The following is a 27,207-nucleotide window of genomic DNA, read 5'->3' on the forward strand; positions in this document are numbered from 1 at the left end:
CGGAGATAAATTCTATTAATCTGTCAATGAACTGAGCTAATTGTATTCTTATCGGAAAATCCTAACCCTACTTCTCTTCTCACTGTTCTAATTTTCCACAGGTTTTGTACTCCCAAATCAGAAATTATATCCATTAATTGAAATTCACCAATCAACTTTCTCAATTTGGAAGCCCTCAACCTTATTTTTTTCTTCCTTCGAAAGGAAGAATCACCTGCCAGTAAGAATCGCCCGATTGATTTCCCAAACCATAAGGTATTTCACCAACAGTAGAATTGGGGGATTTTGCACCTCCTCGTTTTGTCTCTGGAAGAAGGGTTAAATAAGGAGAGACATGGGAAATAAAATTGCACGGACGACACAAGGTTCAGCGACCGAGTACTATCTTCACGAGCTCCCCACTACCTATAACCTCGTGCTAGTAGAGGTCAGATGTTGATTTGTTACCTTTATTTGTGTTATTTACTTATTTGGCCACTTTGGAGCTATGATACTTCTTGTAGAGATCAATTTTGGGTAGCATGGACTGAAAACCAAAATTGAGGAAGATGTTTGCGTTGCCCCTTGTATCTCCAATTCAGCAATCCAATTTTTCTCACTGAGTCGATGATTTAATTAACAGTGAACATTTCTTTTGATAAAATAAGATAAGAAATAGTGGTCAAAAGAAAATAACTATCTACTCGATGTGCTATATGTTCTATTATTGTTATTATTTTTTATTTCAGGTTGTTGGTCGTGGCCGATTTCTTAAGTCGGTACTCTGCAAGCATGATGAAGGTCTAGTGTTGGTAAAAGTATATTTTAAGAGAGGCGACCCCCTTCCACTCAAGGTATAATCAAATTTTATAATGGAGCTTGATCGATATTTAAATTGATGATCATTTTTCAAGAACAGTACTGATGCCAGAAAGTTTTCATGGCATATAGGAGTATGAGAAAAGGCTGGTGGAAATCAGGGACATATTTCAAAATGTTCAGCAGCCCCACGTATGGCCTTTCCAGGTAAGACTTTCTTGACACGTGCATGCAGTTCTGTGCTCTCTCTATAATATTGTTGCTTTGATCTTTATTTTGGTTGTTTTAGGTTTGGCTTGAGACAGATAAGGCGGCTTACCTCTTGAGGCAGTATTTCTTCGGCAACCTACATGACCGGTTAAGCACACGTCCTTTCCTCAGTTTTATCGAGAAGAAATGGATTGCTTTTCAGGTACATTACTGTTCTTTCTTTTTAAATTTAGTTGTATCTTTGTAGTTATAATTCAATTGGAAATTGTATAGTAACATGAGTGCCTTTATTTTAGTTACTATTAAGTAGAGCAAATAAGTGTAAGCACATACAGACACGCCCAAAAAAGTATCAAATCAATAATTGTGTAGGGTCACCAGGATGCTACACATCAGTGTACTGGCACCAGAACTGTAATTATTGAGTGCAGTTGTACATTATCAGAGTTTGTGGGTTTAAACCTTTTCATTTGGTGTTTGTACAAATCTTTTTCAAGGGCACACAGCACAGATAACCAAACACTTGTCAGGGTTGGGTGTTTACGTAAGGTTATTTTTTTGTTACTTTCCAGATATGGTTGTGGACTTAGCTCATTTGCTTCGTGCAGTTATTATGTGCAGTGGAGCAGAGCCATAGCAAGGGAGTTTGCCATGGTATGAATGCTAGCCCGCCTTCCAGTTGGCAAAATAGTAATTAAGTTTATTTTTCATTTTTCACAATTCTTATCTTTTCATTTTCAGGTGACATAAAATGCGAGAATGTACTTGTCACCTCCTGGAATTGGCTCTACCTCGCAGACTTTGCATCATTTAAACCGACTTACATCCCAGATGATGACCCGTCAGACTTCTCTTTCTTTTTTGATACTGGTGGAAGGAGGCGCTGCTATCTTGCACCTGAAGTACATTCTTTTCATCCCTTTCTAATTTTTTTTATTGATAATATTTTATTATTTCAATCCCTGCCCACTCAAAATTTTATCATATTCTAGAGATTCTATGAACATGGAGGAGAGGCAAGTATTGCACCTGATGCGCCTCTAAAGCCTTCTATGGATATATTCTCAGTTGGGTAAGCTATTTATTTTATTCTTGCTGTTGGTTACAAGCTTTGAAATAATGAACATGTTTTTGATAGGCATTTGATAGTTGCTATCATGAATCCTTCCTGAGCATTACAATAAGTTGTCTGGTGCTCATTTCAAAACAAATAATTACATTCTGGGAATTGCTAAAACAGCAGACTTCCTTTTTTATGTATTTGCGACAAAAATATTTTTACACTTACATTCTTTATGGGTACCTTTAGGTGTGTTATTGCTGAGCTATTTCTAGAGGGCCAACCACTTTTTGAGCTTTCTCAGCTTCTTGCCTATCGCCGAGGGCAATTTGATCCCAGACCTATCTTGGAAAAGGTTTGATTTGTCTGTTTCTGTTTTTAAAAAATTGTTGGGATATTTTTTCTTCTTGTTTTATTTTTTAGCATATTAGTTCTGCTTTATCCTTGAGCTTATTTGTTCTGTGTGCATTTTTTTTCCTATCAATTCTTCGCTAATATAAACTGGAAGCACAGAATCCTTCAAATTGGTCTCATTAGTACTGCGACAGAGATTGCTGTTTTATTTATTGCTTTATATATATATTTTTTTTTTCCGTGGTGCAGATTCAAGATGATGGAATTCAAAATATGATACTCCACATGATCCAGTTAGACCCAGAATCTAGGCTGTCATGTGCAAGCTACTTGCAAAACTATGCATCTGTCATTTTTCCAAATTACTTCTCCCCTTTCCTGCACAAGTTCTTCTCATGCCTAATTCCACTCGACCCCGATACAAGGGTTAGTAATTGTTATTTTTCTATTTGCAAAGGAGTGCCGATTTTTGCATATTATATAATGATTATAGGTTACATTGACTCACAGTGCTGACTTTTTCTTCTTATTATTCATTGTAGGTCGCGTTGACCCAGAGTGCGTTTCTAAAGCTGAAAGAGCAAATGATGATTACAAAGGCTGCCACTGAACCGACTGGAAACCTAATCTCTGAATCAAACACTAACTCACTAAATCAGAACAAGGTTAACCCTGGGTTGGAGAAGGTACCTCCTGATCACATTCAAATTGTAGGAGATTTGAACTCCCTTCTCAAAGAAGTCGAACAGAGGTCCAACCAGACCTACACAAAGACTTCCCCAGCAAAGGGAAATACACTGCAATACCGATCCAGCTCTTCTTCCAAGCAACACTTTTCTACTGAGCTAACAGGTCTTCACAGAGAAACTGAACTGATACCTCAGATGAGAAGAATCCTGAAAACTGAGCTAAATTCCTTGGTGTCCTCTTATGATACCATGTCAGATAATTACGACATAACCTTCTTTCACAGCAAGAGTTTCAATACAAAATGTGAGGGGATGGTGCTCATCGCATCACTTCTCTGTTCATGTATGAGGAACGTGAAGCAGCCTCAACTGAGACGAGCTGGGCTTCTCCTATTGCGGGCTGCGTCTCTTTACATAGATGATGAAGACCGCCTCCAGCATGTGGTCCCCTATGTAATTGCCATGCTCTCTGATCCTATGGCTGTTGTGCGTTGCGCTGCGTTAGATACACTGTGTGATGTCCTGTCCCTTGTACAAGATTTCCCACCAAGTGATGCCATGATATTTCCTGAGTATATTCTGCCAATGCTTTCTATGCTTCCAGATGATTCTGAGGAGAGTGTTAGAATATGCTATGCAAGCAATATCTACAAGATTGCCATTACTGCATATCGGTTTGCTATCAAAAGTCAAGGGCATTTGGGTATTTTGAGGAGGTCCTTATCAGAAACTGTGCAAGAGCTGGTGATGGGACCCAGGCAGACGCCTAATGTACGCAGGGCCCTCTTGAGGGATGTAGGTTACTTATGTTATTTCTTTGGTCATAGACAAAGCAATGATTTTCTACTTCCCATCCTCCCAGCATTTTTAAATGACCGGGATGACCAGTTACGTGCAACCTTTTATGAGCAGCTTGTGTATGTCTCCTATTTTGTGGGCCAAAGAAGTGTTGAGGAGTACCTCTTGCCTTACATTGAACCGGCTTTAAGTGATGAAATGGAGGCTGTCATAGTTAATGTGCTTGATTGCCTATCCATGCTTTGTAAAAGTGGTATCTTGAGAAAAACCGTGCTTCTAGGTTTGATTGAGAAAGCAAGGCCTCTATTGAGCTATCCGATCCAATGGGTGAGAAGGTCGGTTGTCACCTTTCTCGCAGCTTGTAGCGAGAGCTTGGGTCCTGTTGATTCGTTTGTGTATCTCTCTCCTCTTGTAAGGCCTTTCTTCACGAGGGAGCCGGCTAAGTTTTCTTCCGAGGCATCTCTACTTGCATCTCTGAAGCCCCCAGTGCCAAAACAGGTCTTTTACCAAGTTTTAGAGGATGCAAGGAGCAGCTCTGACATGCTCGAGAGGCAAAGGAAAATATGGTACAATAGCACATCTTTCTTGAACCAGTGGGAAACTATAGAAAATAATAGTAAAAAAGTAACAAATGAGAGCTCCAAAGCTAGACCTCCCAAGCAACCATCAAGGGATGCAAAGGACTTGGTTTCGGCTGGTAAGATGCAGTTCTCTAGCCTTGTTTCCCCTCAAATGGCTGCTGGGAATACCTCATTCTGTGAAGTGCCATCTGAAGGCCTACCAATCTACTCAGTTTGCATTGACAAACGTGCTATTGGAGCAGCTTCTGTGGGAGACGGCATGGCATGGCTGCAACCTGTCAACAGACCTCTGGGGGGCTTATCCAGCTCTGTACCGCCGAAGCTTATCTCTAGTTCTCTCTCCAGTGCAATCATCAAATCTAGCTCCAATCAAGACGTCAGAGGCAAAAAGGACGGGGAGAGAGACAGTGACAGTTCTTACATCACTGCGAGTAAATTCCAAGATATCAGTATTCATGACATTGGCCTTAAGGGCAGCTCCTCAAATATTTCTAGAGGAGATGATGATGGTTCCCAGTCTGACATGGTGGGGACACCATCATTCACTGGGTGGAGGCCCCGTGGTGTACTGGTGGCCCACCTGCAGGAGCATCGTTTGGCTGTGAATGATGTGGCAGTGTCGAACGATCAGGCATTCCTTGTTAGTGCCTCTGATGACTCAACTGTCAGGATATGGGATACCAGGAAGTTGGAAAAGGACATTTCATTTAGGTCGAGGCTGACATATGGCCTAGGTGGTGGTGGGGCCCGTGCACTTTGTGCAGAGATGCTACGTGGGACTGCCCAGGTGGTAGCTGGCGCCAGTGATGGAACTCTGCACCTGTTCTCAGTTGATTATGTTTCTAGAGGTTTAGGCAGTGTTGTGGAGAGATATTCTGGTATAACTGATGTGAAGAAAAAGGGTATTTGTGAGGGCCCTATTGTCAGCCTCATAAACTGTGCCACCAGTGACAGCTTCAGCCAGACTGTGATGTTCAGCACGCGACAGTGTGGTATCCACATCTGGGACATAAGGTCAAACTCTGATGCATGGAAATTCAGGTTGGCACCGGAGGAGGGTTATATAACATCTCTTGTTGTGGGGCCATGCGGGAATTGGTTTGTCTCAGGTTCTTCAAGAGGCGTGCTTACACTATGGGACATGAGGTTTTTGGTACCAGTTAACTCGTGGAACTACTCAACAGTGAGTCCTGTGGAGAAGATGTGTTTGTTTGTGCCACAAGCAAACTCGGTGGCTTTGTCGGGTGGACGGCCATTGGTTTATATTGCAGCTGGCTTAAATGAGGTGTCTCTTTGGAATGCTGAGAATGGGAGCTGCCATCAGGTAATTCGTAGGCTATCCATCTATTATAGTAAATAAAGGCACACTTGTTTTTACTCTGCATCATGCCATTTCCATGCTTTTTGCAAACATCCCAAAGTATCATATTTAATACAAGCAAAATTATCAAATAGACCCACATTTTTATGCATAGGTGCTTAGAACGGCAAACATGGAGAATGAAGCTGAGATATCAAACATACCAAGAGCACAGACGAGGACTACAATTAAGCCTGGTTCTAGGCAAGATATGAGGAGCACAACTTCCAAATACAGAATCGAGGAGTTGAATGAGCCATCTCCTCGCTTCCCAGGTGTGAGGTCACTGCTTCCTTTGCCTGGTGGAGACATACTGACTGCTGGTACCGATGTGAGGATACGCTACTGGGATCATGCTAGGTACTTACAAGAGGATATATTTTTTTCCGCTCCTCTCTCAGTTAGAGACGAGCTTGTAGGAAACTTATTCTGGAACTTCTCCGCAAAGCAATTTTTTTTGTTTAATATGTACTAATTAAATGCAGTCCTGAGCGGAGTTACTGTGTCTGTGGTCCCTCAGCAAAGGGAATTGGGAATGATGCTTTTTATGATGTTCGGTCAAGCTTTGGTGTACAAGTTGTCCAGGTAATTTCATTTTTGTAATGCTAGAATTAAATAATACTCCTCTGGTATTCAGACCTCTGGAACACTATTTTAAAAAGGCATGTTAACTGTTGCCCAGGGCTGGCTTGCCCTGGGATCGTCCATCACTTCCATTGCACCGCATATGTCACCATGTATTAAAGAAAGCATCAGCCCTGCTTGTCTTAAGTTTGAAAAATGTACAAAATCCAAATTGCATCAAATCCATTTGTTATGCACCCATTTGTTGACGAGTCGAGCACAAGTTATATAATAAATATTTTAAGAAAGTCTGGTGGTGGTCTGGTTAATGAGTGCGTATCCTCTGAGATATCTCATATTATGCGTGACCAACGTGTCCGGTGCCTATTCGGGGATAGCACAGGGGGCCAGTATTATTTGAGCTTTGAGATTCGTGCAGAACGTATATGAACGGTTGAGATTTTCAAAAAGTCACGCAAAATATGAGATATCTCAGAGGATGCAAATTCCTGGTTAATACCATAAAAAGTACCACTGATAAGTTATCATGAAAAAATGGCCATCTTAGTTTAAATAGGGGTGTTAATGAAAAAACAGTCAATTTGAATAAATAATTTTTATTATGAAAAAAAAAAAAATAGGTTTGGTTATAAAAGTTTCATGCATTAGATCATATTTTGGTAATGTTTGACCTCATTTTTTGAATGTCAATGGTTATAGAATACATGTTTGTGGTTGTTTGACAGGAAATGAACAAGAGACAATCAACATCTAAGCTAACACAAAAGGGTTTGCTTGCTGTTGCGGCTAATGACTCGGCTGGTTGTCACCGAGACGCGGTGCTGTCTTTGGCATCCGTCAAGTTGAATCAAAGGCTGTTGATATCTAGCAGTCGAGATGGTGCTATTAAAGTATGGAAATAGATATAACTGTACGTAGGTTCTTTGCTTGTTTTGTAGATATTATATTTCACCCTTTTAAATATGATTAAATTAAATAGAAGAAAAGAAAAGGACGGATTTTTCTTTTACTATGTTGTGCAGGAGGTCGTATAAAAGATGTCTTGTTGTGGCAGTATTAAATATGGCCGAAATTTTTATTACTAGGAAATTAATTAAATAAATATCTACAATGGAGAACGAATTTGAGATTTTTCGAGATATAGGAAAAACGTGATAGTTTATAACATCCTCTGGATGTTATAGATTATCATGGTTAGGATTAGCGATACTAATCAATGTACTTATTAATTAACTTAAAAAAAAAAAATCCTGGCCGTGATTGATAATCACGTCCAAGCATACCTAATTGCCTACAGTTCGTCCCATATCACTACAGTCCGTGATTGATAGTCACGGTCAGAATTTTTTTATTTTAGTTAATTAATAAGTGCGGTAATTAATATCGTTGAGGATGTTATACACAATCACGTTTTTCCTATATCTTGAAAAAACTCAGATTCGTTCTTCATTTTAGATATTTATTTAATTAATTTTCTATTAATAAAAATTTCGGAAGTAAACCGTCTGATCGAAATCACGACTTGATATACATTTTGGATTTTGGCAAAGCATATAATATATGAACTGCACAAATAAATTGGTAATAACCTTGAATCGACCACAAATGTCTGGAATATCAATGTTTGATTCCAATCTTTCAGGTAAATCTCGGATAAATTTGTTAACAGAGCATGTTTGGCTTCATGCAGCGCTGTTTTACTTCTATTGTCCCCGACTCCGTGCTCTGTTTTAATTTGTCAAGCTCCTCCTTCAAAGCCTTCATTCCCAAACAAGTTAAGTTGGGATAGGTTAGAAATAAAATTCAATTGAAATCAGCAACATAAGAACTTTCCAGTAGGTTACCCATCCTAGTACTACTCCTGTCCAATTCGTGAGGATTTTATTTTCATAAAGAGGTTTTTTTACCGTTAGTTCGCCAAGTCTATCACGAATCCTCCTCCTTTTTCTATATTTGTCACGCTCTTTATTAGACTTTAAAATATATCTTCAAAGTGAATAAATTTTATATATTAAAATAAAAATAGTATTATTCGGGTTAGTAATGTAATGAAAATAGTGGAAAATACTGATGTTCGGGTTAGTGTGAGAATAGTATGAAATAATGGAGGGAATAAATAAACTACTAGTATATTTTCTTTCTTCTTTTCAGGCAACTCTCATTTCATTTTTATTTCTAGCAGCCCATTACCAATTTCATGCCTAATCGAATTTTCCAAATTTAAATGTTTATTATTAATTTATTTACTAAGATTTTCAACAAGGTTAAAACTTTATTAATGTCATCTGCTGCATACAAAAATTTATGAAGGCTATTCCCCTAAAAAAAAAAAATCTGAAAATTGGCATGTACCCACTACCCGCTGCTGATGAGAAGGACTTGAGGAAACCTAACAGGAAATTAATTGTTGTCCTGTCATCATCTCTAGTATCCGGTACACTTCTAAAACTCCCTGACATTTCTATTCTATCTGCATTCTGCAACATCAAAACAACGCACGGCACAATTTACAAATGCTGGAAAATTAAACAATGCACAACTTCTAACATATACAAGTTTATGCAATTCAAATTAGGTAAAAGGAAACGCTTTAAATAATGATAACAGTGCTGCTTCAGGGCCTTAATTGGCAAATTTCCACATACTGGTACACTGTCCTGTACTCGTACAGATTGGTACCGACTGGCACACATACCATATGACAAAAACCACAGGTGGCAACTGGTACTAGTGGTGTAAAGCCATCGTAAAGCACTTTTGTGCACTTATAAAATATTAAGAAATATAAGAACGGCATTGAGTACACCAACACAAATGGGTACCGCTGCAAGACTGAATAAGGCGTAGAGAAGCTAGCCCTGTGTATTCTTGATATTTCTTGGCAAGATATTGCAACACTCAGGAGGTTTAAGAATTGCAACACAAAAAATCAGACTTAATTCCATGAAGAGATGATCCTAAGCTTTCTACAAATAGCATAATATGCCTAACAAATGACAAAAGTTGTCTTTTGATAAAGATCGGATAATTTAAATAATTTTCTGGATTTGGATCCGGACGAAATTAGATAATATCCGATCCGTTTACACTCATAGTCATGTGTCACATAGACTTTTGGACTTAGCTAATTCCTAGCTATTCTGCTCCATGTTGCATGCCATATACTTCGTGAGATGACATTTTTTCTCTATTTGTAACCTAAATTCACAACTTTCTATAGAACCTGTCAAAATCACTTAAAAACACATTTACGGTAAATAAATTAGAAAAATAACTACTTTACATTCATTTTTCGTCATTTTTAATTCGAAAAATAGTGATTTTTGCTGTATAATTTAATGTCATCATTGATTTTTTATTTATTTATTTATTTTGTTATGGATAAAATTTGCGTGAAACCCATCTAGAATTTCCAAATTCATATTGCTTCTCAAGACCTTCCGATTGCTAAAATTTATAAATCAAGGCATTACAATGTCTAATGAGTATTATGAGTTTGGCCACGCAATTACGCAAGGTCGAGGAATTAATCACTGTTTTCAAGTCTCATGCTTTCATTGAATAATAATGAGAGGACAATGACATGGAATTTTAAAAAGGATAAGACTTGCATGTACCGATTTCACCCATAAAGACCAATAATTTCTCATTAGTCATTACTCACCATATCTCCCGATTTTTTTATTTATAAGAAAATAAATAAATTAATATCAAAATAGGAGTTGGGTTTTGTGAAATTTTAAAATATAGGAAGAACGTGATAGTTTATCACATTCGCTGGACGTTATAAACTATCACGTCCAGTTAATCTAAACCGTAATACACTTGCACTTGCTAATTAACTAAAAAAGCAAAAATAAAAAATCCTATATTTTGATAAACCATCATGTTTTTTCTATATTTCGAAATTTCACGACATCCTACATCTATTTTAATATTTATTTATTTATTTTTCTATTAATAAAAAAAAATCGGCCACATCTCCATCATATTAATTAATATATCACATTGATGGTCAAATCCATTGTCCTATGCATCATTATCCGTTTTGGGCTTTTGTTATCTGTTTTGATTTTTCAAAAGAATGATATTATTATCTCTGTTTTAAATATTAGCTAATTTTTATATCTAGTTTTCTAATACTGTGTTCAAGAGCAAATATTGACACGTGCATTCAAGTCTTAATGTCTAATTTTTTTTAAAGGTTAGTGATAATTAAGTAACCTGCTAAGATTTTTTTTTTAATTTAAATATTTAATTATAACTGTTTGAGTATACGAGTTAACAATGTATTTTTTTTAACAAATCAGAAAAACAGTACGTGCTTAGAAGTAGTTCATGAATTCACTAATTGAAAATCAAAACAAATTGAAATAAGAAAATATGCACACATACGTTTAAATACGGGGATAATTTCATGTCAAAAATCTCAAAATTATGTATTTTCTTTTTAAACTTCATAAAATCATATTTACTCTTCTAAATTTCAGAAACTCACAAATTTATTCATTTAATTGTGTTTTCTATCAAAACTCATTTTATATTTATCAAATTTCTCATTTTCTCCTTTAATAAATAAAAATAAAAATACGTAACATGTGTAAAAAAATATTAAATCTTCTAATTGATCAGTTTATGAGAACAAATAATTCACTTTCCTACTTGTGATGCACACACAATTAGAGAAATGAACCATTTGCACTAGAATAAACTAAACAGTTAGCAGACCCAATATTATTTTTACACATGCATACATGCCATATAATTTTCTTTAATAAAGAATGAAATAAGAGCTTTATAAATTTTAAATGATTTTTTATATAAAAGTCAACAAATCAGATAATTACAAATTCTAAAATTTATAAGGTTAAATTTGATAGCATAAATTTTAGAAGAGAAACAATAAAAAAATTTAAAAGTATACACATTAAATTCCTCTTAAATTTATTTATTTGTAGATGCAGAAGCTCAACAAATAAACGTAAAATTACTGACTATTTAAAAAGAATATAATTAGAGTAGAATTTTTTTGCTGTGACTAACACGTCATAAGTTTGATCTCGTGCTGTGCTGTGGTTAAGTTAATTTTTCACGTGCTGTACCGTGCTGTGATTAAAATGTCAAGAGGTGATCACGCCACGTAAGTTACGCAATGTCTAAATGTACTGTGACCAAACGTAACTCGCATGACCGTTTAATTATAATTTAAATTAGTTTATTCAATATTCACCATTTGATTAAGATCTAACGGTCCTAATTACTCGTGACTACGTGCCGTGCTGTGTCGTGCCGTGCTAAATTTTCTAAAGATAGTCACGACATACGAATAATCACAGCACGAGATACACAAATCACAACACATAACTAACACACGTACCGTGTCGTTCCGTGCGGAACTGGCCGCACCGTTCCATTTTTCCCACTCTAAATATGATAATCGTATTTAAGAAATCACATCGGGTTCCTCGATCCTTCCCTCCATCTATATCTAGAGTCTAGAGGAATCTAACCATTCTCATTGCCCGGAGATCTAATACGATAGAGAGAGAGAGCGAGACAGACCATCTGTTGCAATCTTTGCTATAAGACTGTGCAACTCACTGGGTCCCAGTTTATTTACCCGCTAAGCATTATCTACTGGCCCACAATCAGTGATCAGAAATGAAAACCAAGCGCGCACACACACACGTGACACGACCCAATGCAATAGATTAATTAATGACAACTTAGGTAACCAAGCAACACCTCTGTTTAATATAATATTCATACAGTCGCACTCTGGAGTCTGGAGAGTTGAGATTTTGCACAATCCCATGGTACTCCGCCACAAACTTTGACTCTGTGAAAAGCTCCCTGATTAGTCCAATCTCTCTTTCTCTTTCTCTTAGACCAAGTAGCTTCATCTCACAGAAACCCTAAGGGCTAAGGGGTAAGGCCTTCCCTTTTTGGTGCGTGCCTGCTTCCTACCTGCTTCCTGTCACCGCTAATCCATCAGATTCAGAGGTGGGAGTTTCTCTTTCCATTTTGATTTTGGTTTTTGATGGTCTAGCTCTGTTGATTTGTGATTATTCTTTGGGGGTTTCAGCTTGAATTTGGGTGCTTGTTGTTTTGCTTAAATGATGAGACCTCGATTGGTTTAAGTCATGTATTAGTAAGAACTGAGAAGCTGAGCTTGAGCTTTCTCCAGTTTTCCCCTTTTGTTGTATTGGGGACAACATAAAGCTGTGGATTTTATATTTGTAAGTGTAGGTAGGTTTTCTTAGTGTTTGCAAGGTTTTTGAAATATCAAATTTGAAGTTTTGGCTAAAATATTTTAGAACTCATACCCCCTTCTTTGTGTTAGGTGCTAATATTACCATGATAAAATTATTTTCTCTCATTAGGCCCAAGAGATTGATTTGATGTTGCCCTCTTAAATTAAACGCGTGACAAAATTGTCAAATATTGACAAATCAGCATTTAATTTGGTCATTAGTCATTACCAACCACCCTTATCTATCATATCCTAACAACTTCTCAACTTTTCAGGCAGTAAAACCTAGAAAAAGCTTGTGACATACAATTTGAAGCAATTCATATTTTTGAAATTCAAGTTTCTAATCCATGTTGAGACAAGTTTCGAGTCGGAACAACCGTTCGAAGGGCATCAAGGTAAAAGATGCACTCCAGTTATTCCTTCTATTGGCAGTCACTGTATGGTTGTTTTACCAAGTAAGACACTCATATTATGAGAAAAAATCATACGATGGAAACAAAGAAAATTCACTTAGTTCAATTAAAGATGAACTAAGCAACACCCCTGGTGAAGAGTTGATTAGGTTTGGCCGAAAGGATCCTGCAGATACAGAGATTGAAAGAAAAAGCAAGAAAAACAAAAGAAAAGTAACAAAAATCTCTGAGCGGGACACCAATTTAGATGAAACTTATGGAGATGAAGAGATAGCAGAGATAATTGAAGAGGCTGAGGCAGAAGAAACCGATGATTCAGAGAAAGGTGGAATAGAAAAGGATGGAAGTGGTGATGTAGATGCTGAGGAGACTAGTCATGCCGAGGAGATTAGCCTACTCGAGGATGAGGAGATCGGTAAAGATAAAGTTAGAGAAGCAAGAGAGAGAACCTTCCATCAAGATAATGTGGCAAGTGCCGTGACACATGATGTCAACATGACTGCATGGCATGAAGACTATTTAGAGAGTAAAGAGAGAAATTTAACAAATGTTAGAGCGAATAATGAATCAAGTGTGCCCAGTTTGGTGACTCGGAATGGCTTGGAGAATAGAGCAGATAACAGTACTGGTACTGGTACTGGTTTAAAGGATAAACCGGTATCTGTGAACTTAACTAATGGGATTGTTGTTACTTTGAATGAGACTGGTACTATTAGCAGTACCCCTGATTTGAATTTAAATGTTGATGGAAAAGAGGTGGTTAGTGGATCAAGTAACAGGACAAATGAAGCTGGTACAACTGGTACAAGTGTTTCTTTAGATCCTGTCAGTAAGGCTAATGAGAGGGAAGATGACTCTCATATTAAATTTACAGGTTCAAATGGTGCAGATGTTGTTTTAGAATGACGATTTGTGTTTTGTCTCTTTATTTTGGTCGGGAAAAGGGTTGGCCTCGTTCGGGTTATTTTCAAGTGGCCAGATATAGAGAATTAATCTAGAAAATCCTTTATTGTTTAAATTTTTACTCTGCTCCTAGGTTCAGCTCAAATGAAAAAAAGAAAAGAGATGTACCTCAACATAAGACAAAATATATAAGTTTTCTGGCTTTCCTTTTGTTCTCCTTTTTCTTTAGTAGTGCCCCCAACCATCATGTTTACAAATTATAGTCTTGATGGTTAACCCAATGACCAGGGAATTTCATTTGCACAAAGTTACATTAATTTTTATATCGCATTGCAACATTTCCTTTGTTATTGGAAATTATTTTCCAATGATATTATGCTTGTAATTTCAGTGATAATATTTTTTTTTCACAAAAGAATTGCAGAAAACTGCTATTTTTCAATTCACTTGGTTATATTTGAACAGTAAAATTAAGAAATTGTATGTTCATACCTTATCCGGAATGTATAATTTTTTTTTTTTTTTTTCTAAAAATGGTGGAGGCGGCCACCGGTTTCATTAAAACCAAAATATTCATGTCTGGTACCAAAACAGCTAGTCCCTAACACATTAAAACTACAAAGTTTCTCTTAAAATAGAAATGTAAAATCATAAACCAAGGAAAAAAAAATATTTTGATGAATTATACATTTCCATAAACAAAACAATTACAATGGAATAAGCAAAGGCTTTTATATGTATTTGCAAGGGGTTAACAAGGAGCTAACCCTATGCAAAGATATTAATAAAACTTTCAATCTCACTATTACAAGCAATGCTTCATAAACAAGAACAATAACAATTGAATAAACAAAGGCTTTAATATGTATTTGCAAGGGGTTAACAAGGAACTAACCCTCTGCAAAGATATTTATTGCCTTTATTTAGCTATCACATCTATTTTTTTACAGAAGAGATGAGGTCAATTAGGCATTGACCACCACAGCCCTATTAGAAACAATTTTTCTTTTGTCTTTATTCCCTTTTCCTTCAACGATTGCAAAAATCCAAAAATCCCATATATTCGTGATTATGTATCATTGTAATGCTCTTTATGGCACCCACAAATCCTGAAATTAACAAACATACAACAAGATGGATGTCAGTAAATAATTTTGTGGCAATTTTTGGGTAGGGAAAAAGCATCACCTTACAATTCTTACTGATTCTAGGACTTGGATGAATTTTTTTGGGCTTAAGCAAAAAGTGTTAAAAAATCTTCAACTTGTATGTTAAGACATACATCAATCGAAATAAATCAGTTAGATCAAAGACCAAAGGCTATCCTAAACCAGGAAAAATATAAGAAAGAATATTAATAATGGATGAACTAGATATTGTAAATTTTTTGTACCCATGGTGAGAGCACTAGCAAGGATGACAGAGGAGAGAATGAACACAATAATAGATGCCCTTCCGAGAACTTTCACTATTTTTCTGACGAGGCACTGCCCCCAGAAACCAGCCAAAACAGAAACCGATATCAGATACAGCGCTGCAAACATAAGTATCCACAGGTTAGATAAACTGCTAAGGATGTATTTAATGAAATTTATTAAACAAGTGAATTGAATTATGGATTATGTACGCACTGCCAGTTTGTTGGCCCAGTCCTGTTAGTAACCAGGCCCAGGTGGTTGAAAGTTAGGTTTGGATCAAGTCAGGTAAGACAACCAGCGGTAATTATAATGGGCCAACAAACCATATTGGGTCCAGATCAGGCTCAGCTGACCAGTGATAATTTACTGATAATAATAATACAAAATATAGTTTTTATTTTCTATTTTTTAGAAATTAAAAATTTAAATCTTCAGAAAAGGGATTGATTGTTTGGTGCGGTTCCACAAAGGACAGGTTGCTGGAACCGTACCAATGGTGCGGTTCCAACAGTTTTCGAGCAAATCTGTGGGCCAGATGGGTTTAAACATCTGAAACTTGCACCTGCTAAAACCGTACCATTGGCGCGGTTCCATCTATTTTTCGAAAAAAAAAACAATCAATCCCTTTCCTGAAGATTTGAATTTTTAATTTCTAAAAAAATAAAAAAAATCCAAAATATATGTACCATAGGGAATGGGGAATCTATGCAGCAAGTAGAACTCCACAACTGAGAGAGACGAAGAGAACATCATCACAAATGTAGCTGTAGCACTTGCTACCTACACACAAATGTGATAAATTGAGCATCATAATTTACTATTATCATAAATATAATCACTACTATTACACTAATAATAACAATAATTATAATAATAATAATTTTTATTTTTATTATTTGTTACTGTTCACAGGGTTGAAGTCTAACAAAGGTTACTTCACCATGATTGACGAGGCACCCTGCGGATCCCACAGAGTCTAACAAAGGTCACTTCATGTTTAATTGGTTCAATGAATTAATGCAAATGGTCCCACAAAGCATCCCAGTACTATTTGTACCAAACATAATAAAACAAAGAAAAAACAGTGTTTTGTTGAACATGTGGGCTAATGGGTTTGTGATTTCTGCATGGGACAACCAAAAGATCAGACTAAAACCAAACTCATCTCATCACAGGTTCTAAATTCATTGAAAAATTTAAAAACAAACACATCATGGTGCCTACTCTACAACCCTAACTCGAAAGATGCCAATTCTTAATGACTATTGTGAAGATACAAAATAAATCTTTTCATCTATTATTTTGAACAAACGGTAAGCAATCTTCTCTTTTTAATGACTGATGTATGCATTTATACAAGCTGTTAATCACTAATTTGTGGTCTAAAGAACAGTTTTAAGGTGCAGGAGTATAATATCATCTAAAAAATAACAAGCTGGGTTTTTCTTCCCTATATATAAAACCCACTTTTTGAGAATTTATACCATCTTCTGATCTCAAATATATTACATAATTTTAAAGAAGGCAAATGAGGAGTGTTTCATGTAGCCTCCATCAGTCAATCCACCTTAATTTATCTGTTTGACGTAACATGTTAAAGGCGTTGCGCATACCCATTTTCTCATAGTTGCAACTTGCAAATGGTCCCATTCAAATTTGAACAATTAGGAGAAAAGTATATTTAGATGAAATATATGTCATCCTTCAATAATTGCAATCTCTTGCTTGACGAGTTATGACACAATGTGCCTATCCTTCAGTGCTTTCATTATTTTTTTTCTTATATCAAAACAATGTAAGACATCGATTTAAATTTTAAATAAACTTAAATAATTGTAATTTTACATTTCAAAGTACCTGAGGGATTACACCTAGTTCAAGTAGAAGGGGCCCGAGGATAAAACCACCACCCGAGCCGAGCAATCCGCCCACAGTTCCACCGAGCAACCCGCAAAATGCACAGAAAATGAGTTGCATGGCAGTCCATTCAATGGAGGCCTCGCAAACGCACTCTGAGTTTCCAGACCTGCGCCTATTGCGGCTCTCCTTCCATAGTTTCACACCTTGCCATGAGAACACACCGACTGCAATTGGGATCTATATGTTTAAAAAGAAACCATCAGGTTTTTTCTATCATGTATGCACCAACATGTAAAACAAACTTTTACAGTGAAAGTGATTTGTACAAAAATTGTAAATCGTTTAAATCTGAGGCTGGCCTGCCCCTTGTACTAGCACATGGAAGATGTTGTAAATTAGGTGGGATGACATGGTGTCACAGACAAGCTGCATTTAAATTATGTTTTTTATCCTATCAAGAGGAGAAATGGAACTTTTTCTTCTTGTGTAGAGCATCTTACAGGAAACTTCCTAAGTTTATTTCAGAAATTGTTCAGATTATAATGAATATAGCAAGTTAATTACTGCACCGGAGTACTGGGATATCAGTTTTGATAGGGAAGTTGCAAAGTTGTAACGGGTGAACAATTACTTGAATTGGTACACTGAGATTGCCATACAAAACTCACTAGTGTAATGCAGAGAGTCCAAATGCAGACATATTGTTCAGAAAAAGTACCATTGTGGGCTATCCACAAGAAATAAAACTAAATGAAAAATATTTGCCCAATGTGTTAAATATAGTTTGTGGGAAGCTCATTAGCTTATTTTGTTTTTCTCTTTAGTCAAATACAAACTGAAGACATGACATGTCGCACTCTATGAATGGTTTGGCTTGTGGGAACAGAATCACATGCATGCTGAACTATTGCAAGTTAAAGACAAACTGAATACAGTCAAAATAGCAAAATCAGATCTACAAAATAAGGAAGACTTGACTTCATTGCTCCAAAATGGTGTTGCTAGTATTTTTTTTTTTTTACCAGTTATGAGGTTGGCAAAGAAAAAGCAACATCAAACAAATATAAAATATTTGTCCTACAGTTTTGTTTACCATGGAATACAGACTCCCTGGCAATCCCATACATTATTTTTACCACATGTTCTATGTTTATGGTAAAAATGGATAAAAAATTAGGAGCAACATATCATATTGTCAAGGAAAAAAGAAGACACAGAAGACGTATAGCCTTATGGCTACCATAAGATATACCGATTTCCTTTGAATATAAGAGAATAAAAATAAGAAATAATAAAATATTTAGGGACCAGTTCTGATCTACTTCTATCTTATAGAACTAAAAAAGAATATGGATACCATGTATATTTTAATATGATAAGACTGCAATACAACAACACGAAGACCTTGAGCTATACATATTAAAAATCATAGGACGAAATAGCTCACTAGAAATTTGAATTTTTTCTTTTCTTTTATTGCTAGTGAATGACAAAGGAAAAATGAACCAATAAGTTATAACACCTCGAATGTGTTGTCATGTTTTTAAAACAAGTTGGGTATATACAAAGAGTATTATAATTAATCATCGTATTAAATATGAAGTAAAAGGGAAAAGGGGTCCTGGTACCTGTAAGAAATTGATAAACCAATAGAAGTTGCTACATACTTGCAAATTGTTCTACACAAAAAAGAAACAAAAGGGATTCACGTTAGTCATGATACCAAAATTTCACCATTAAACAGCCAAAAAAGAAGTATTTTGTAAAAAGACCTGTACCTTAAGGATTTGAAGAGCGAGAAAAGAAAACCAGACAAGCATGAGAACCAGCATTCCTTTCCACCTCAAATTGAACAGAAATGTCTCCTTTTTTATTTGTAACATAAGATCAGAAAAAGGAAAACAAAAATTAGGTAGTTTGAGATGGTAATTGCACTGGAGAGCTCATAGTTCACTACTCAAGTGTGACCTCATTTGAATAAAACTTATCCATTGATCTTTTACGGCAATAACCTAATTTGGGAATATGCTTCTGTCTTTGTTGGTTGGTTCTACATATCAGAACCTAATTTTTAAAAGACCACGGAAGAATATAATAATTTTCTATAATAAACAAAAAGGTACCAGTCCGGTTTTTTCGACGGGTTGGGGCCGGGGAAGGAGAGGCTCTTCACAATCTGTCTCAATTACCACTGTATCAGAAAACAAACATTTATACATCTGTTATTATACACATTAAGATGGAGAAAGTGCACAAAAATTGCATTATAATAATACTCTTAGTTTTGAAGCACAAGTACACGTGTGATTTACCTGAACAAGCCTTTACTTGTTCCTCTTCATGTTCTTCAATTTCTCTCTGCAAACCATATAGGTAAAAACAAGACAGAAAAAATTCATTATGTATGATCAAGTTCAGTATAGTATGAAATTTTGTGTGCATGGATGACAACAGTTTGTGAATAAATGAGTGTTTTTTTCTTTTTAGAATTATGTTCAAATGAGATATAATTTTCAGCTTAGATAAATAAGTCAATTAATTATTGTGAAAAACAACCTTTATACTTGTTTCCTGCTTCCACATCTGAATACCTCTGTATAAAGACCTAGATGAAGTACCTAAAATCACAAAAAAAAAATGCATTTATTAGATGAGACCAATGGACTATATATGTATTTAGTGCACAGGTTGTGCTGTTACATAAAAGAATAAAATATTGTTTGAATTTGATTCTCCTTAGAATCAGTAAGGATATTAAGACTTATCCGTTTCATTGAAAAAATATTTAATTAGACTTTATAATTGGTAGGTAACTCTGTATTATCACTCATTTTTCAAAACCGACCCAACATCTGTTTCATAAGACCATATGTTGAAGCGAGACCAGGAAATGAAGAACATACAAGTTATATAATGATCAAACAGTTGATCCGAACTTCTCAACATGATCTTCATATTGACATGACCAAATTTATGACATTTTTTGGAAATTTTTACTATTTTTTAATTTTTTTGAAAATTGCAGCTTTTCATTAAATAAAAAATTCACAAAAACACTTCTTTTTTTTTAATTCTAAAAAAATAGTAATTTTTTTCAAAAAATGTTATATTTGGTACCCAAGCCGTATTAATATGAAGATTATGTTGAGAAGTTCGGATCGACTGTTTGAACTTTGCAAACACAGATATGACTTGGAAGTAAAACACCCTCTTTACTTCCCAAAGCATGATAGCCCATTTCTCTCTCTTTCCATTTTCAAATTTCAAACAGTCGATCCGAACGTCTCAACATGATCTTCATATTGATACATGCTTGGAGATCAAATTTTACATTTTTTGGAACTTTTTACTAATTTTTTAGAATTTTTGAAAATTACAGCTTTTCATTAAATAAAAAAATAATAAAAAATTCAGAAAAACAATGATTTAAAAAAATTCTAATAAAATAGTAAACAAATTCCAAAAAGTGTAAAATTTGGTCTCAAAGTACATTTCAATATGAAGATCATGTTGAGAAGTTCGCATCAACTATTTGAACTTCGAAAATGGAGATATGAGCAGGAAGTAAAACACCATCTTTACTTCCCAAAGCATTGTAGCATCACTATATATATATAGCTGCACAACAGTACAAGGGTGCATATATATTTCAAGGGTTAAAAGAAGATTACCCAAAATCTTATGTGCACATTAAAAAAAAAATTCCTAAAATTAAGGAAAAAAAGTAAAATACTAACCTACGAATAGAATTATGATGAGAATGGTAATGAGCCAAAAAGGGAAGATCACACTTAGTTCAACCCCAAATGTAATGCCAAGCATGAGCATCGGTTGAAATAGTAGCGAAAGTCTGTAGTCTAATATCGGTACCTCCCTTGTTGGATGTGGCACTTGGAGGTTGTACCACACTGACGACATCGATGCCCCCATTATCATACCTGGTTCAATGTAATGCAGCATCAGAGTAGAATAATAATTACTTAGACAAAAAGGTACAAATATATTTTGTTACGTACAGACACTTGAGAGTTAACAGAATGCAAGAATGGATTCTATAATTCAAGGTATTTTTAAGATTTTAATAAATAGATTTCACTATCGCTTCAAAGAACTAATAATATCTCCCTATACCCCCACAGTAAAATAAAAATAGTAATAATATTGCAATGATGAAGTCACCTTAATTAGTCAGCACAAATGGAAACAACAAAATTTCAAGTCTGGTGCACCCAGATAAACCGAGTCCAGGATAAAAACAAAGTAAAAGATTCGTACATTTGGAGAGAGCAGCAGCGGACTTGGTGTCAAAACCAACGACAAGGTTTAGCAGAGGAACAAATATGCCTCCGCCTCCGACCCCACCTACGGTCCCAAACGCAGAGCCCAGGAACCCAATAATAGTCGCCACCGCTGTCCTCCAGTTCAGCTCCAACTTCTGCTCTCCATTTCAACATAAATGCACAAAAGATTGCTTAAATTGTTGTTTTTTATATGAGCATTCGTATTCTAGAAAAATCGAATAATGCGTTACTAGCGTTGCTAAGTTCATTGTAACGCAAAAATAGCTACATAGCAAAAAAAAAAATGTTATATGTTGGTCATTTCCAAATTAAAGCTTAAATATTTTCTAGAACGGGGAATTCGAAAGAAATAGCACTTTGAAATCTAATCTCTAGATTCCCGTCCTGAATTGTTTCCTATTATTATTTTACTCACAAAGAGCATTTACGAATAGTACAGTAATTTCTTACTTGAATCGTTCCAATTTCACCAAAAATTCTTCTTTCCCTTGATTTTTTTTTTTTTTTTGTAAATTTCCGTTCTCTCCATTTATAAAAATTCAAAACAAACAAAATACCAAATTTCAAAGTATCCAGACAGTACTTTTCCTTGACAAAAAACCTTGAAAAATATTTTAACGAATATACCCTAAAAAAATCTGTGAAAATTGTACTCACTGGCCAAACACGTGGACTACCAGACAAAAATTGCTTGAGGGAATTATGTTGAGATTCATCTGAGAAGAAATAGGCAGCGGCAATAGCGACAGAGGAGGCTGCGAGGAAATATGCGAGAAAGCCCCTGACTTTCAGGGTTTTTTCATTGCCCCAGAAGGCCACGGTTTCGACCATGGTGAAATGATTGCTAGTGTGCGAAGGGGGGCGGGGGGGAGGGGGTGTGTGTGTGTGTGTGTGTGTGAGAGAGAGAGAGAGAGAGAGAGAGAGGAGCGTTATAGAGAGGCGGGCGAAAGAGTTTATATAGATGAAAGGGGAGAAAAAAAAATAAAAAATATACTTTGCCGTATCGACGGACACGGCAGGGGTAAAAATAGGAATAGAAAAAAAATCCAAGCTACAGATACAAATATCACATGAATGCAATCAAGATCAATTAATTAATGGAATTTCATGTACCAAAAAATACGAATTACATATCTCTAATAGTCTCCTTCTAAACTTCATAATATCATATTTACTCTTCTAAATTTCAAAAGTCACCAATTTATCCGTTAATTATCTTTTATATTAGAACTCATCTAAATTCATAAAATATTTATTTTGCCTTTTATTGAAAAAAAATGTCAGCTTCTAGTTAGTAAATTTCCGAGGTCAAGTAATTCATTTCTCTACTTTATTGTATATACTATGACATTTAGATTTAGGTATACGCTTGTGTATGCGTCAGAAATAGATAAATGAAATATTATTCTAAAAAAACGATCAATTAGAAGAATGAAATTTTTCTAAACAAACTAAATATATATATTTTTTTTTAATAAAGAGTAAAATGGATATTTTATAAAATTAAAATGAGTTCTTATAGAAAAGACAATAAAAATGTTAAATTTGTGAGTTTTTTAATTTAGAAGGATAAATATGATATTATGAAATTAAAAGGGGGAATATGTAATTTCGATTGTTTTGAGGGGTATATATGAAATTCTTTCTTAATTAATCATCATTGGAAATAAATCTGCTACTATTCTAAGGAATCGTAGGAATCTGTTTTTTCAAATCTAACCACTCATTTATTTAGAGATTCGTACATAAAAATTAACTATGCAAAGGCTTCTATGGATCAAATGATCTATTTGTAAAATGAACATATTTTTATTTTCAAAGTTCAAACAGTCGATCCGAACCGTTCATCTTGTTCTCCATATTAATATGTGCTTGGAGACCAAATTTTACATTTTTCTGAATTTTTTTTACTATTTATTAAGATGGGTACAAAATTCAATGGTCTGAATTTGATATTTTTTGTACCCATCTTAATAAATAGTAAAAAAATTCAGAAAAATGTAAAATTTGGTCTCCAAGCACATATTAATATGAAGAACAAGATGAACGGTTCGGATCGACTGTTTGAACTTTGAAAATAAAAATATGTTCATTTTACAAATAGATCATTTGATCCATAGAAGCATCACTCTTTTAAAATTCGTACATTCTAAGATATTGATGGTTAAATTTGGAAAAGGAGGGTTCTACTGGAATCGCAGCAGATTTATTTATGCCGTAGGGTGATTGCTTTTTAACGATATTTGGAGCATATGAGGTTTGCTAAAGGACCACAGAAGGTTGTACCAAACTTTGAATAGAAATTGATTTTTTGTTTTTCGGGTCAGATACGGAGACATGCATGGTCTATATAGTAATAGTAGAGTTTTAAATAACGCGCTATAAAGACGCTGTAGCACCATTATAGTATTTTTGGACCATAAAAGCTATGCGTTATCAGTGCTATAATATGCTATAGCGCTTTATAGCGGTGCAATATGGGTATAGCGTTGTTTTTTTAGCTGTTCCGTTATAACGCGATAAACACTATTTAAACCTTTGAGTAGCAATGAGACATGCACGGCCTATGTACATGGTTTGTACTAAGCACAATTATGATTTTTTTATTTCCCAGTCAAGTCTAAAAATAGTTACCCCCATTTTTTATTTGTGACGATACTAATTGATGAAAAAACTTGAATAATTAAATTTTGAAATTTTGAATCGGTTGTATTATTAAAAAAATAAATAATAAGATTTATACATATCTTTGGTTGCTTAAATCTAGATATAACATTATTAGACATTTCTATTTGAAAATGTTCAATATTAGACTTCTTGATCTCATAATAATTTTGAAAACTTAAACAAAGTCTATACACACACAACCTGTAGCGTTCAACAAGATCAAAGTTCGTATGCAACATTTGTATTTTTTTATTTCAAATTTAAAAAAATTATATTCGTTTTTATGTCCTAACAGCTCCTCTTATACAATAAATTTTTTTGTTGATCATAAATTTAACCTCTTGTTTGATTACAAGTGAAAAAAAGGTTAAAATATTATCTTTTGAAAAAGGATTTCGATCGTTTATGGTACAACATTTTGGGTTCCCTAGCAAATAGGGGGACGCATAATTATATATATAATTCAATAATTCCTGCTTGCCTACAATAAAATTTATACTAATTTCACACAATATACTCACGTGGCGTGTTTCTATATATTAATAACCGAACCTAAAAACAAACTCGCCGCCTTGTTCTTTTGTTAGTGTATGATCAACAATTTAAAATTCAAGTCAATAAATGGTTGATTCTCAGACCAATTCCGATCAATTAAGCAATGAATTGCTACCTACCTACAGCTTGCTCAACAAACAGAATACATAGGATTCTATCTCTACAGTATTGCAAGGTGAGTCTAGATTTATTCTTAACCGGATCAAATTTAATTCGGTGCCTATTTAAATTGTAGAGGTTTCCTTTAAAATTCGTACCATATTAAAAATCCAGTGTTATGAATAAAATATTAATGTGGATGTCCATAACTCCTAACATTCATTCTCGACTATCCTCACTACTATTGGAATTCATATCCCACTACTATTGGAATTAATTTTCCCATTTATTCTTGTAATTAATTTAGATGGTTTTTCATTCACAATTTGTGGCCTATAAATAGAGCTTTTGTAATCTTGTATTTGTACACACATGAGAAATATATGAATAAAGATATTGCCATCTTTTCATCTCTATTTTGCTTATTCTTCTTTATGCTTGTTCATATTTATTTTATAACAGGTCCGGATTATTTCATTCTGCAGAATAATTCTTCTGTAGTAATACAGAGGATGCGAATTTGAATTCATATTACCCAAGTAATCAAATATTTCTTTTTAGATCTGGTCAATTCAATCACAATTGCATGAATATTATAGAAGCCCTATGCATTTCATCTCGAATTGAATTAGATCGGATTCGAATAATTGAACAGTATGGATCAGTGGATCTAAACAAAAATATTATGTTACCTCAGAGGATACGGATTCCAACAAAAGAATAATAGAATATTGTCATATTGTTCGTTCAAAATAGATTGCTCTTGTATAGCTTACTAATGAACATTTGTCATAATTCATGATTGTACTAAGTACAAACCATGTACAAATTTTACATCACACTCAACACTGATAAAATAGATATTATGAGCGATATGATGCATATTTATTTGTAAGTAAACTTATAATGGATCAGGTCTTTTTATGTCCCAACAAATAAAATTATCAACAGTAAAGCTCCACAACAGTTAAAAGGTAATAATATAACGAGAAATTTTACAAATTGCCCTACTATCTAAAATATTCAAATAAAATGAACTTTCATTTTTCTCTTCTTTCTTTCCTTTCTCTCCCTCCTATTTACTCCCATCAATTTTTGACACCTCATAATCTCTCATTAGAGTTCAATGAGCGCATAATAGACAATAATTTTTTTTATAGATATGTAACAAATTTTTTCAGTGTTATCAAAACCGGATCGGACAGACGGTTTGACTGGAAAAAACCGGACCCGGAGGCTGCAGGTTTGATTTTTTGAATAAACCGTATATGCATATGAACCGTTAAAAACCAGTTTAATTAACAGGTTTTTTTGATAAAAATTCATTATCCGTTTAGAAAAAAAAACCCCGGTTCAATCAAATTCCTTAAATTATGAATCTCTCTCCAGGAATCTCGTTTATTTTAGATCATTTCCTTCTCCTCTCTGGTAAAATTGGAAACATATTAGAACATGCAAATAATTAGCGAGATCTTTTCCTTCTCCTCTCTGGAGTTGCATCATATTGTTGGAAACAACTACAAACATATACAAAGTGGAAACTCTTCATGCTGATGATGTAGCAATATATCATAGTCTGAATTACTCTAATTAATATAATTGACACATTCTACGAACTTCAGATTGAATTAAGTATTAAAAGACAATAAAACAATACACGTTACTTGTCTGAGTATCCGACAGTAATACACTTATACACATACCGATATAGGTAACATTTTTTATTTTAAATGTTGAGTGATGCTTCTATGGACATAAGAATTTATTTGTAAAATGAACACCCTTTTTATTTTCAAAGTTCAAACAGTTGATCTGAACCGTTCATCTTGTTCTCCATATTAATATGTGTTTGGAGACCAAATTTTACATTTTTCAGAATTTTTTTACTATTTATTAAGATGAGTACAAAAAATATCAAATTCAGACCATTGAATTTTGTACCCATCTTAATAAATAGTAAAAAAATTCAGAAAAATGTAAAATTTGGTCTCCAAGCACATATTAATATGGAGAACAAGATGAATGGTTCGGATCGACTGTTTGAACTTTGAAAATAAAAATATGTTCATTTTACAAATAGGTCCTTATGTCCATAGAAGCCTTTGCCTTGAATGTTTTATAAAATCAACGATTGAACCAGTTGACTCATCCACCTGACCTTTATGATTTTAAAATTTTAATTGGCTACCTTTATGATTTTAAAATTTTAATTATTTATATTGAAATTTAGTTTCATTTTATTTTTTATTTTTATTAGATAATTCATCCCCTTATAAACTATCAAGTGTTTATATGTAGTT

At 34.5% G+C, this 27,207-nt stretch overlaps 3 protein-coding genes and 1 long non-coding RNA gene across 6 annotated transcripts; 3 read left to right on the forward strand and 1 right to left on the reverse strand.

Annotated features, from left to right (window-relative positions):
* The first annotated feature begins 219 nt into the window (after positions 1–219).
* Positions 220–7,496, forward strand: LOC144565098 (serine/threonine-protein kinase VPS15-like). 2 transcript variants are annotated; one of them, XM_078314742.1, is made up of 13 exons: positions 220–427; positions 729–833; positions 931–1,005; positions 1,088–1,210; positions 1,617–1,662; positions 1,750–1,910; positions 2,001–2,080; positions 2,318–2,423; positions 2,672–2,848; positions 2,965–5,814; positions 5,966–6,210; positions 6,336–6,435; positions 7,161–7,496. In XM_078314742.1, the coding sequence occupies exons 1-13, from the start codon at positions 335–337 to the stop codon at positions 7,335–7,337; spliced, it is 4,338 nt and encodes a 1,445-aa protein (XP_078170868.1). In that variant the 5' UTR covers positions 220–334; the 3' UTR covers positions 7,338–7,496. The 2 variants fall into 2 exon arrangements, with proteins under 2 accessions (XP_078170868.1, XP_078170869.1); XM_078314743.1 differs by lacking the exons at positions 220–427; positions 729–833; positions 1,617–1,662.
* Positions 7,497–13,038: 5,542 nt separating this feature from the next.
* On the forward strand, positions 13,039–14,213 carry LOC144565058 (uncharacterized). Its single transcript, XM_078314686.1, has one exon. The coding sequence runs from the start codon at positions 13,039–13,041 to the stop codon at positions 14,008–14,010; it is 972 nt and encodes a 323-aa protein (XP_078170812.1). The 3' UTR covers positions 14,011–14,213.
* A 419-nt stretch (positions 14,214–14,632) lies between these two features.
* Positions 14,633–22,512, reverse strand: LOC144565057 (Sulfite exporter TauE/SafE family protein). Of its 2 annotated transcripts, XM_078314684.1 has the most exons (12): positions 22,244–22,512; positions 21,561–21,720; positions 21,023–21,223; positions 19,842–19,903; positions 19,598–19,643; positions 19,409–19,476; positions 19,064–19,150; positions 18,914–18,964; positions 17,283–17,522; positions 16,112–16,205; positions 15,401–15,541; positions 14,633–15,116 (listed from the first exon to the last, which is right to left on the reverse strand). In XM_078314684.1, the coding sequence occupies exons 1-12, from the start codon at positions 22,415–22,417 to the stop codon at positions 15,037–15,039; spliced, it is 1,404 nt and encodes a 467-aa protein (XP_078170810.1). In that variant the 5' UTR covers positions 22,418–22,512; the 3' UTR covers positions 14,633–15,036. The 2 variants fall into 2 exon arrangements, with proteins under 2 accessions (XP_078170810.1, XP_078170811.1); XM_078314685.1 differs by lacking the exons at positions 14,633–15,116; positions 15,401–15,541 and adding an exon at positions 15,555–16,019 and having other exon boundaries at positions 22,244–22,509.
* LOC144565059 (uncharacterized) lies at positions 16,212–16,619 on the forward strand. Its single transcript, XR_013514830.1, has 2 exons — positions 16,212–16,355; positions 16,411–16,619. It is a non-coding gene; the product is annotated as an uncharacterized LOC144565059 (long non-coding RNA).
* Positions 22,513–27,207: the final 4,695 nt, after the last annotated feature.

Source organism: Carex rostrata, chromosome 14 (genome assembly GCF_964058835.1).
Source record: "Carex rostrata chromosome 14, lpCarRost1.2, whole genome shotgun sequence".
NCBI lineage: Eukaryota > Viridiplantae > Streptophyta > Magnoliopsida > Poales > Cyperaceae > Carex > Carex rostrata.